General features: G+C 52.5%; 1 protein-coding gene across 1 annotated transcript; it reads right to left on the bottom strand.

The window, feature by feature from the left end:
• Positions 1 to 7,705: 7,705 nt before the first annotated feature.
• Positions 7,706 to 11,755, bottom strand: LOC309358618 (C-reactive protein-like). Its single transcript, XM_081891973.1, has 2 exons — positions 11,283 to 11,755; positions 7,706 to 8,397 (listed from the first exon to the last, which is right to left on the bottom strand). The coding sequence occupies exons 1-2, from the start codon at positions 11,344 to 11,346 to the stop codon at positions 7,715 to 7,717; spliced, it is 747 nt and encodes a 248-aa protein (XP_081748099.1). The 5' UTR covers positions 11,347 to 11,755; the 3' UTR covers positions 7,706 to 7,714.

Below are 11,755 nucleotides of genomic sequence, written 5' to 3'. Positions count from 1 at the left end.
TGTCACAACAGGTCATGCCATGTCACGACAAGACAAGGCATGACAAGAATGTTGAAGTGCAGTTTTCTAGCAAAGTAATGTGTACAAAAATACATATGCTCAGCTGATGCCTGCATTGATTAATGAAAATACAGTATTTTTTCATGTATAATGTCAGGGTTTCTGGGAGAGAGGAGGAGATGACAGAGGAGACGGAGAGCGAGTGGGAGGAGGGGCAGAAGGATGAGGAAGAAGATGACGGAATTCTGAGGGAATCCACGAGTCTGAGCAGCGAGTCAGAGGATTCTCAAAAGGGGGTTACCTTAATCAAGCAAAAGGGAGGAGAAGGGAGAAGCGGAGAGGAGCCCAGTGGAAGACAGACGCAGCAAGAGGCGTCTCAGCCGGAACGGAGTAAAGGGGGTGGAGTCGTCAGCCTCTCGGAGGGAGCAGGGTTAGGAGAGAACAGAGAAAGGGGGTTGGAGCAAGGTGTTCAGCCGGAAAGGGTGGAGAGCAGAACAAGGGGTGGTGTAGCGGTCGAAAGAAAGGTCAGCAGCAACGTACGCGCGCCAAGTTCAAACGTAGAGGCGCGCGGAAGTGGAGAGAGCTCAGGGGAGGAGCCCGGCCCTAAAGCCAGAAGGAGGGGGGAAGAGGCGGCAGAGGATTCAGCCTCAGGCGAGTCACGGAGAGAGGGAACCCAGGGGGGCAGGAAGACCCTGCGGAAAAGAAAGGAGAGGAAGAGGTGGTCTAGAGCCAGGCTATTAAGTTGGTGTGGAAGAGGGGAGCAGTCAGAGGGGACTTCAGCGGTCTAACGTGACAGACGTACGGCCACGATGCTGAACTGTACGAGAAGCAGAAATCTTCAATAAACTTTTCCTGTAAATAAACTGCAACGGAGTGAGGTCTCTTGTGAGCTGGGACCCGTCCTGGGTGGCCGTGACAGTAAGTCCCCTCTCAGAAAGCAAAAAATTTTTTTTTGCGAAGCTCACGAACGGGAGCAGCCATGAGCGCTGAGGAGCAGCTGGTTGCACTGCGGGATCAGGTTACCGCTCTCACATCGGCAGTCATTGCTTCGCAGAAGAAGAATGACGACTTGGAGAAGACGTGCCAGGATTTGCAGGCAAGGTGGGAACACGCGGACAGGGCGGGGGCCCCAGGTTCCAGAGCGGAGGGCATTGCGCTTGGACGGAGGGGGGGTGCCCTGGTTCCGCATTTTAATGGCAACTTGCAAGACTATCCCAATTTCAGAGCGGACGTCGTATATGCACTGCATTTACTCCGTCACGATTTTAAAGATGAGGAGGAGAAAGTGGGGTTCATTGTTTCGCACCTGCATGGGGAGGCCAGGGCTTGGCTACGCAATCTGTGGCGCGAAGATGGACCGGCCCGTCGCAATTCAACTGCGTTCATCAAAGCGATGGATTCTTGTTTTCAATCCTCTGTGGATGTGGACATTGCGCGCCGTCAAATGCACGGGCTGAGGCAGGGGAAAGCGACTGTGCGCCAATACCACTCTAAATTTTTTGCATTGCTCACCGCCTTAGATTGGCCAAAGGACAGTAAGCCGGTCAGAGATCTTTTTTGGGAGGGATTGAGCCCCCCCATCAAGGATGAGATCGCTAGGGGGGACAGACCCCAGACCCTAGAAGACGTGGTGCAACGGGCTTTAGCTATTGGAATTCGACATGAGGGACGTCCGTGGCACGAGGAGGACGGGCCCCAAGCGCGTGCGCAAGCGAGGACTCTCCCTTTTGTGCACAGGGATTTCAGCCGTGCGCACCCCTCGCCAATGGGGAAGGACAGCGAGGAGCCAATGGAGATTGGTGGTGCTAGGGCTCAGAAGCCATCCCAGAGCCCTGTCCCTGGTGCAGCCAAAGCGAAGCCTCCTAGAGGAACCAGGAAGTGTTACATCTGTGACAGTGCGCACCATATGGCGAAAGAGTGCCCCCAGAGGCTCCAGAAGCACACTGCAGCACTGGCAACTGTAACAGCAGAGGTACAACCAGGGGAGCAGCTTCAGGGAAACGACAGTGCCTGGCTGGAAGCAGAGCTACTGGGGCTCAGCCAGGCGGATCTGTAGACAAGCCCCCAGCATCACTGCAGAGCGTGGACCCTTTGCCTCCCAGACCGGCAGTTCTGCTCACAGCAACACTCCAGTTGCCTGATGGGAGACTCCTCGAGGTTCCAATAACGATCGATTCGGGAAGCAACGCCGACTTCGTGGGACTGCAGTTCGTTAAGCAGCACAACATGGCGCTCCTGCCTGCGACGACGCCTCTAAACGTGGTCACGGTAGACGGCAGGAAGTTGCTGGGGGGGCAAGTGGTGCAGCAAACCCCTCCCATGATGATGCAGATTGGCAACCATCGAGAACTTATTAGTTTCAATGTCACCCACTTATCGGACACACCCATCGTGTTAGGCATGAGTTGGCTGGAGAGGCACAGTCCCGCGGTTGCGTGGTACCAGCGGCAGATCACCTTTTGTTCATCGTATTGTGTTCAGCATTGCTTTCAGACCGATCAGGGAGGAGAAGCCGAGCAGCAGTTGCATCTGGGTATGGTGCAAACAGTGCCTCACAAGTACCAGGACTTCTTGGAGGTTTTCTGTGAGAAGGAAGCTGACAAGTTGCCGCCTCACAGACCTTACGACTGCGCGATTGATTTAGTGCCAGGGGCGCAACTGCCTGCTGCCAAGCTGTACTCCATGTCGGAAGACGAGATGCAAGAGCTTCGGGAGTTCATAGACCATAACCTCAAGCGAGGTTTCATCCAGGAATCTAAAGCAGCGGGTGGCAGCCCTGTGTTCTTTGTGAAGAAGAAAAACACGCCCCAAAAAAGGCTTATAGTGGATTACAGGTTCATAAACAGCTTGACTAAGCCCAAAGCTTTCCCCATGCCCAAGATTGACGACCTTTTAGCGACCGTCAGGAGGGGCAAGATTTTCACCAAGCTGGACCTACGTGGAGCTTACAATCTCATCCGCATCCGGAAAGGAGATGAGTGGAAGACCGCCATGTTCACCCCTCTGGGCACATACGAATACAGAGTCATGCCTTTCGGTCTCCAAAATGGCAGCCACGTTTTTCAAGCATTTATGCACCACGTGCTAGCAGGTCTCCTCTACAAGAAGTGTGTCTGCTTTCTCGACGATATCCTGATTTTCTCGGAATCGCCGGAGGATCACGATAAGGACGTGAGGGAGGTCCTGCAGAGGCTGAAGGACCACAGGCTGTACGCCAAGTTGGAAAAATGCCAGTTTGATGTCAGAGAGGTTGATTTCCTTGGCTACAAGTTGTCCGACGAGGGACTGGCCATGGACAGGGCTAAGGTTCAAGCGCTGTTGGACTGGAAAAGCCCTCGAAATCGGAAAGAGGTCCAGAGGTTCATCGGCTTTGCCAATTTTTACCGCAAGTTTATTAAAGGTTTTGCGAACGCGACGGCGGCTATCACTGACACCCTCAGTTCCAAGAAGAAGAAGTTCGTCTGGACCGAACAAGCGGAGCGGTCCTTCCGGACGCTTAAAGGTCTTTTCGCCTCCGAAGAGCAGCTGCTCCACGTGAATCCCGGCAGACCCATGCGGGTAGAGACCGATGCGTCAGACAGAGCGGTTGGGGCCGTTCTTTTGCAAGAGGATTCACAAGGCAACTGGAGACCGGGTGCGTTCTACTCCCGGAAGCTCAGCAAGACGGAGCGCAATTATACCATATGGGACAGGGAGTTGTTGGCCATTCATGCAGCTTTCAAAGCGTGGCGACACTTCTTAATAGGAGCCAAGCACACGGTGCAAGTCCGCACGGATCACAAGAACTTAGAGTATTGGCGGACGGCTAAGTTACAGACCCAGCGACACATGCGCTGGGCGGAGTTCTTTGCGGATTTCGACTTCAAAATAGAATACATCCCAGGAGACTCCAATGTTATTGCAGACGCGCTGTCCCGAAAGCCGCAATACTTGGAGGAAGCAGCTCCAATCGCAGCAAAGCACATTTTCGCACCGCAGGCGTGGACGTGCGCTACCATCGCAGTCGACCTGGACGCGGTGCGACGCGCGTTGCAAAGGGATCAGTTTGCACAGTCCAAGATGGAGGAGCTACGCGGAGGGTCGCGAGACAACGATGAGTTCCAATTGCAAGATGGACTTTTGACTCGTAAGGGTGCCCTTTACGTGCCCACCGACGATCTTCGGGCCAAGGTTCTGCAACAATTGCATGACGCCCCTAGTGCAGGCCATTTCGGCAAAGAGAAGACGATGGAGTTGGTGGCTAGAGACTTTTGGTGGCCCCAGATGAGAGGAGAGGTGGCGGACTACGTCGCCAGGTGTGATATCTGCCAGAGGTCCAAACCAGTGCACCAGAAGCAGGCGGGATTGCTAGAACCGCTGGAGACACCGCAGCAACCGTGGGAGAGGGTAGCGTTGGACTTTGTTACGGACCTGCCCAGCTCCAGAGGTAAGACGGCGGTGTTAGTGGTGGTGGACTTGTTCACCAAGATGGCGCATTTCATCCCTTGTGCCAAGGTGGCGACGGCAGAACAGACCGCAAAGCTCTTCATCGATCACGTCTTCAGAGTGCATGGACTTCCGCAGTCCGTCTTGTCCGACAGGGGGCGCCAGTTTGTTTCCACTTTCTGGCGAAAGCTTCTGGGCATCTTGCACGTCAAAATCAACCTGACATCGGCGAGACATCCACAAACCAACGGTCAAGCGGAGAGGGTCAACGCGATCATGCAGCAGTACCTGCGGTGCTACGCCAACCAGCGACCTGCGGCGTGGGTGGACTATCTGCCGATGGCTGAATTCGCCTACAACAACACGAAACACGCATCCACCGGGGTGACGCCTTTCTTCGCGAACAATGGCCGTCATCCCAGGACCTTCCCGAGATTTGCGGCACCAGGAGGGGGGGGGCCTCAAGATGCCGACCAGTTTGCAGCGGAGTTGCAAGAGGTGCACGAGGAGCTGCGGAGACATTTGGAGCTGGCAAAACAGGCGTATAAGGTGCAGGCCGATAAGCACAGGAGGGCGGGAGAGGACATCCAGATTGGGGACTGGGTGTGGTTAGCAGCCCACGCGATGCCGGCCAGGTCATTGGCCAAGAAGAAGTTAGGACACAGGCAGCTAGGGCCATATCAAGTTGAGGCTAAGATCAATCCGGTGGCTTTTCGTCTAGCCCTTCCGGAGGGTTCCAGGGTGCACCCGGTCTTTCATAGGTCGGTGCTCACTCCCTACAAAACCCCACACAGGTTTCAAGAGTCAGGAGCACTCCCAGAGCCACGTAGGAGGGCGCCTGAGGGGGGGGAATCGCCAAGACCAGAACCTCTTAACGAGGTCACAGAGATACTGGACTCGAGATGGGGGGAGGAGGGAGTTGAATATTTTCTAGCCAGGGAAGGCACTCCGGCCTCTGCCAATAGCTGGGTGCCGGGTTACGCGTTGGACGAACCCCTGTTGAAGGAGGAGTTCCATGCACTTTTTCCGCACAAGCCCATGCCCGAGGAGTATTTTGATGATTGGCTTTTCACGCCCACTTTGTCAGACAGCACGTTCGAGGGTTTCTCCTCACCCGAGGGCCATACGCCCGAAACAAGCCCGACCAGGGATCCGAGACTGGGGGGGGAGGAGACAGGCCCTTGTTGGTGGGTGGATCAGCCAAGGGAGGCATGGAGTCAGAGATGGATGGTAGGTCCTTGGCAGGCAGCGCCAGGAGAAGCAGTGATGGAGGAAGAGACTGTGAGGTCTGTGGGTGGGGAACCCGAGTTCGAACACACATATACGGAGATGACAGAGGAGAACGTTGAAGTGGACAACTTGTATCCTGAACCGACCCCGGAAGAACCACGTTTTCCTCAACCTGCACCCGGCGAGCGGGAGGGGGGAAGGGGGGGCTTCGAGGGGGGGATGGATGTCAGGGTTTCTGGGAGAGAGGAGGAGATGACAGAGGAGACGGAGAGCGAGTGGGAGGAGGGGCAGAAGGATGAGGAAGAAGATGACGGAATTCTGAGGGAATCCACGAGTCTGAGCAGCGAGTCAGAGGATTCTCAAAAGGGGGTTACCTTAATCAAGCAAAAGGGAGGAGAAGGGAGAAGCGGAGAGGAGCCCAGTGGAAGACAGACGCAGCAAGAGGCGTCTCAGCCGGAACGGAGTAAAGGGGGTGGAGTCGTCAGCCTCTCGGAGGGAGCAGGGTTAGGAGAGAACAGAGAAAGGGGGTTGGAGCAAGGTGTTCAGCCGGAAAGGGTGGAGAGCAGAACAAGGGGTGGTGTAGCGGTCGAAAGAAAGGTCAGCAGCAACGTACGCGCGCCAAGTTCAAACGTAGAGGCGCGCGGAAGTGGAGAGAGCTCAGGGGAGGAGCCCGGCCCTAAAGCCAGAAGGAGGGGGGAAGAGGCGGCAGAGGATTCAGCCTCAGGCGAGTCACGGAGAGAGGGAACCCAGGGGGGCAGGAAGACCCTGCGGAAAAGAAAGGAGAGGAAGAGGTGGTCTAGAGCCAGGCTATTAAGTTGGTGTGGAAGAGGGGAGGAGTCAGAGGGGACTTCAGCGGTCTAACGTGACAGACGTACGGCCACGATGCTGAACTGTACGAGAAGCAGAAATCTTCAATAAACTTTTCCTGTAAATAAACTGCAACGGAGTGAGGTCTCTTGTGAGCTGGGACCCGTCCTGGGTGGCCGTGACATATAACATGCCCCCATGTATATGACGGCCCCTAGTTTGGGGGACTCCAAATTGAAAAAAACGGATTGTATCCGTGTATAAGACGACCCACAATTCTGAACATATTTTTTTAATTAAAAAAACCTAGTCTTATACAGTGGTACCTCGGGTTAAGTACTTAATTCATTCCCGAGGTCCGTTCCTAACCTGAAACTGTTCTTAACCTGAAGCACCACTTTAGCTAATGGTGCCTCCTGCTGCTGCCGCACCGCCGGAGCACGATTTCTGTTCTCATCCTGAGGCAAAGTTCTTAACCCGAGGGACTATTTCTGGGTGAGCAGAGTCTGTCACCTGAAGCGTCTGTAACCTGAAGCGTATGTAACCCGAGGTACCACTGTACACGGAAAGGTACAGTAAATTGCAAGAAGGCATTACATTCGGGAAATCATTTTGCAGAAGTGTGTATATCAGATAAAATCGCATACAAAGCACTTATATTCACCCTCAGATGCTGACGAACTTTCACAAGTACTAAGAAAAAAATTGCAATTGCAAACCGAAGCAGAAATGTAGAGAACGGAAGACTGTAAAAACGAGAAATGGAGAGTAACCAAATCTGACAGATCTATCCACCTTCATCGGGAAAGAAGATTAGCATAGGGCAGGTGGGGGAGGGGAACCTTTGGACCACCCAGATGCTGCAGAAACTAGAGCTCCCATCGTTGTTGGGAGTTGTAGTTGAGCAAAATCCAGAGGGCCACCCCTCCCCCACAAATCTCACAGAAATCTGAATAGGCTGGAAAGTGATGAGCTCAACAGAGCAGTTCCTTGCTGAGCCAGCAAGAGACCCTCTTTTTAATATATATTTTTTATTAGTTTTCCAATATAAAACTATACAAAACAAACCATCCAATTTATCACCAACATCTTTTTACTTCCATCAACATGTCTGATAATTCTCCGTCTTAATCACTTCTTACACATTTCTTAATTTAATATTGCACCACAATAATATCCTAATTTACCTTATTTTTTTAAAACAATATTTATACCATACATTCTCACAGAGCTTCCTGCCAGCAAGAGACTCTCAGAGCGCCACCCTGCTCCAGCAGCAGGGCACCGCTTGCAAAGGGCACCCGCAAGCCGCTCGGCTAACTGGCAAGAGGGTGTGCGTGAGAAAGACGTTGCCCTTGATCTTGTAAGCCAAGGACCCCCAGTTGATCACGGAGTTGGCCGGGATCCGCCTGTCCCCCACGCGACACATTTCCTGGGGGCTCAAGACCCGTTCCCACATGTAGATGTCGGTGAGCTCGCCTACAAAGGACTGCATCAAGTCAAAGCCGCTCCCCATGGCATCCTGGTCTTGCCCCAGGATGATGGAGGCCTGGGGGGCGACGGCATAGCCTGGCTTCACCGCCTTCCGGGGCAGAGGGTTGCCGTCCAGCCAAAACTGCACCACCCCACTGGTGGAGTCCCAAGCTAGGCAGATGTGCTCCCACGCTGGCAGTGGGTCCGTCCTCTCTGCGATGTTCAGCTTTACCGCATCACCCCCAATGTACAGCCTGTACTGGGAGCGGCTCAGTCGGTCGACGGTGATGTCATTGGGCTCGGCCTCGGTGGCGTAAGAGAACAGGGTCTGGGCCCGAGCGATGTCCGTGTAGAGCCTCATGCAAATCGTGAAGCTGCTCAAAGGCCGCTCCAGTCTGGCTTTCACGATCACGTGAGCAGTGTTGGTTGGCTGCGGGAAAAGGAAGACCTTCCTCTGGAGATCTGTGGAACCATAGAAGTGTAGAGGTGGAAAGGGAGTCCCCCAAGAGTCATCTATACCTGAAGGAGCATCTCCACCCCCAACATTCAACCCAGACACAGGTCCAGCGCCAAGGGCCTTCTGGCGGTTCCTTCACTGCGAGAAGTGAGGTTACAGGGAATCAGGCAGAGGGCGTTCTTGGTAGTGGCACCTGCCCTGTGGAACCCTTCAGATGTCAAGGAAATAAACAACTATCTGACTTTTAGAAGACATCTGAAGGCTGTTTTGGAAAGTTTTAAATGTTTGATGTTTGTTGTGTTTTTAATACAGAGGTACCTCGGGTTAAGAACTAAATTTGTTCCAGAGGTCCGTTCTTAACCTGAAACTGTTCTTAACCTGAAGCACCACTAATGCAGTCTCCTGCTGCTGCTGCGGCCGGAGCCCGATTTCTGTTCTCATCCTGAAGCAAAGTTCTTAACCCGAGGTACTATTTCTGGATTAGCAGAGTCTGTAACCTGAAGTGTCTGTAACCTGAAGCGTCTGTAACCTGAGGTACCACTGTATTCTGTTGGGAGCCACCCAGAGTGGCTGGGGAAACTCAGCCAGATGGGTGGGGTATAAATAATAATAATAATAATAATAATAATAATAATAATAATAATTATTATTATTATTATTATTTCCAATCCCAGACAGGCAAAAGCACTCAAGGAGGATGTGAAGCAGGGCTGCTGTGGCACATGGCCTGGGAAGAGTACTAAGGGCCAGAAATATAAGCATGGAAGGCCGCATCTTGTTCCTAATGGATTCCCCACCCCGCCCCGCCCCCCTTAGTCTTTGAAGAAGATGCTCTTACAGCTGTCTGAAAGACTGATCAGCGCTTCATTGGGTTTACTGGGGGAGGGGGCAAAACATGCTTGCAACTCTTCCACTTGCCCCATCCCCTCACCTCAATCACTCAAGCCCCCCTCTGCCCCCCACTATTTGCCACCTATCCTCTTCTCCCTTTTTCTAGATGACAGCTCTGTGCCATAAGACAGACCTGCAACGGTTCTTTGGTGCTCATGTGCCACCTGGCGGCCGATTCGGATAGCGCATGCATGTTTCATTATAGCAGATTCCATCCTAAAGGTAAAGGGGACCCCTGGCCATTAGGTCCAGTAGTGGCTGACTCTGGAGTTGTGGCGCTCATCTCACTTTATTGGCCGAGAGAGCCGGCAGACAGCTTCCGGGTCATGTGGCCAGCATGACTAAGCCGCTTCTGGCGAACCAGAGCAGCGCACGGAAATGCCGTTTACCTTCCCGCCGGAGCGGTACCTATTTATCTACTTGCACTTTGAGGTGCTTTTGAACTGCTAGGTTGGCAGGAGCAGGGACTGAGCAACGGGAGCTCACCCCGTTGCGGGGATTCGAACCGCCGACCTTCTGATCTGCAAGTCCTAGGCTCTGTGGTTTAACCCACAGCGCCACCCACGTCCCAAGATTCCATCCTATTCTCTTTAAAATATGGCAGCGGCGGCGGGGGGGGGGCACAGCTCAGCTGTTAGCGCACAGTATGCTGCACAAGCCTAAAGTCCCAGAGTGGAGACAATATTGGGTTGGCTGGAGGAACAGACTGATCTGCTCTGAGGCAGCTTTTTGCGTATCGTTGATCCCTTTTATTTCTGCATTTAAGCCTGTGGTTACGTCTCTTGTTCAAATCAGTGGGGCTCCGCAGCGCTTAATTCTGGGTTGTGTGTTCAGCCACACAGACTCTGTAAGTAATCAGGCATTACTGGCCAACGAGACTCTGTTGTTTAAGCCCCAGAGTGGGAGGGAATGGAAATTCTGACATGCAATTTGAGAATTTGGGGTTGTTGTTTTTTTTTGCTGTCAATCTGACATTTGAGAGTTGTATTTGACACCACTCCTGCCTTTCCACGTTTCACACATAGGAAGCTAATATGCAGATCTGACCGCAGGTCCAGCTAGCTCAGTACAGTAGTACCTCGGGTTACAGACGCTTCGGGTTACAAACTCCGCTAACCAGGAAGTGGTTGCTCCAGGTTAAGAACTTTGCCCCAGGATAAGAATGGAAATCGCGCGCCAGTGGTGCAGCAGCAGCAGGAGGCCCCATTAGCTAAAGTGGTGCTTCAGGTTAAGAACAGTTTCAGGTTAAGAACGGACCTCTGGAACGAATTAAGTCCTTAACCCGAGGTACCACTGTACTGTCTCCTGACAGGAGCTCTGTAGCGTTACAGAGTCATAGAATTGTAGAGTAGGAAGGGACCCTAAGGGTCATCTAGTCCAACCCCCTGAAATGCAGGACCTTTCATTCAAGCGACCTTCCCAGTCCTACCTGGAGATTCTGGGAACGGAGCCTGGGAAACTGCTGTACACAAAGCATGTGTGCTCCTTTCCCTAAATATAAAGTAAGCTTCCAGTCCTCATTGTTCTTAATAAAGGGCAGATTTAAATAAATAAATAAATAAATAAATAAATAAATAAATAAATAAATAAATAAAAATAATAATTTATTATTTATACCCCGCCCATCTGGCTGAGTTTCCCCAGCCACTCTGGGCGGCTCCCAATCAAGTGTTAAAAACAGTACAGCATCAAATATTAAAAACTTCCCTAAACAGGGCTATGTTTAGGAACAGTATTGTCCACACTGACTGGCAGTGGCTGTTTAGAGGTTTCAGACAGAGGTGTCCTTCCCAGAGCCACCTGGAGATGCCGGGGTTTGAACCTGGGACTTCATGCAAAGCAGTTCCTCTACCCGCTCAGCTACAGCCCTTCCCTTTGGCTCTAATTCAGACCCAACCAGAAACAGGGATACCTCCATGTCTGCCCTCACAATGCAGCCACTCAGTCCATGCACACAGCAACACCCACATAACTCATTGCATCTGATCAGAGCACCCACCTTCCTGGGCAAGAGACCCCAACAGTCCGGCTAGGATGAGGAGGAAGATGTGAAGGAACCCCATGCCGTCTGTCTGCAGAATAAACTTGGCAGGCGGTTGAAATGGATCCTGGACCTGCCTGGATCTGCTCAGCCTGTCCTGGAGGAAACCAAGCCCTGGTTGTGAAGTCCTCTCTGGATCTTATCCCTGGGCTGGAAGGGGCGGGCACCTCCACTCTCAGGGCAGTTCCACAGGGCAGAGATTAAAAATCAACAAATGCTTTCCATTCGCCTCCCCTGGTCTTATCTGCCTGTTGGTTAAATTTCCATTCCTTTCAGAAGGAACCTGCCTCTTTCAAACCCTGAGTGCCAAGAACCGATCCAGATCATTTTGCTAGGCAAGGAACACATAGATCCCCACATTTTATGGATCATGATTGTTCACAGTATGATTTTCACACAAAGGATCACAAGGGTTGCCATATTTCAAAAAG

This window comes from Podarcis melisellensis (genome assembly GCF_964234715.1).
Source record: "Podarcis melisellensis genome assembly, chromosome: 16".
NCBI lineage: Eukaryota > Metazoa > Chordata > Lepidosauria > Squamata > Lacertidae > Podarcis > Podarcis melisellensis.
This window is presented reverse-complemented; position numbering and strand designations above follow the sequence as displayed.

What these genes read in the sequence shown, in the direction of transcription:
- LOC309358618 (XM_081891973.1), bottom strand. Translation starts at nt 11,346, where the DNA reads ATGGGGTTCCTTCACATCTTCCTCCTCATCCTAGCCGGACTGTTGGGG. An exon ending in GGGGTCTCTTGCCCAGGAAG is followed by an intron (nt 8,398 to 11,282) that starts GTGGGTGCTCTG and finishes ATGGTTCCACAG; the next exon opens with ATCTCCAGAGGAAGGTCTTC.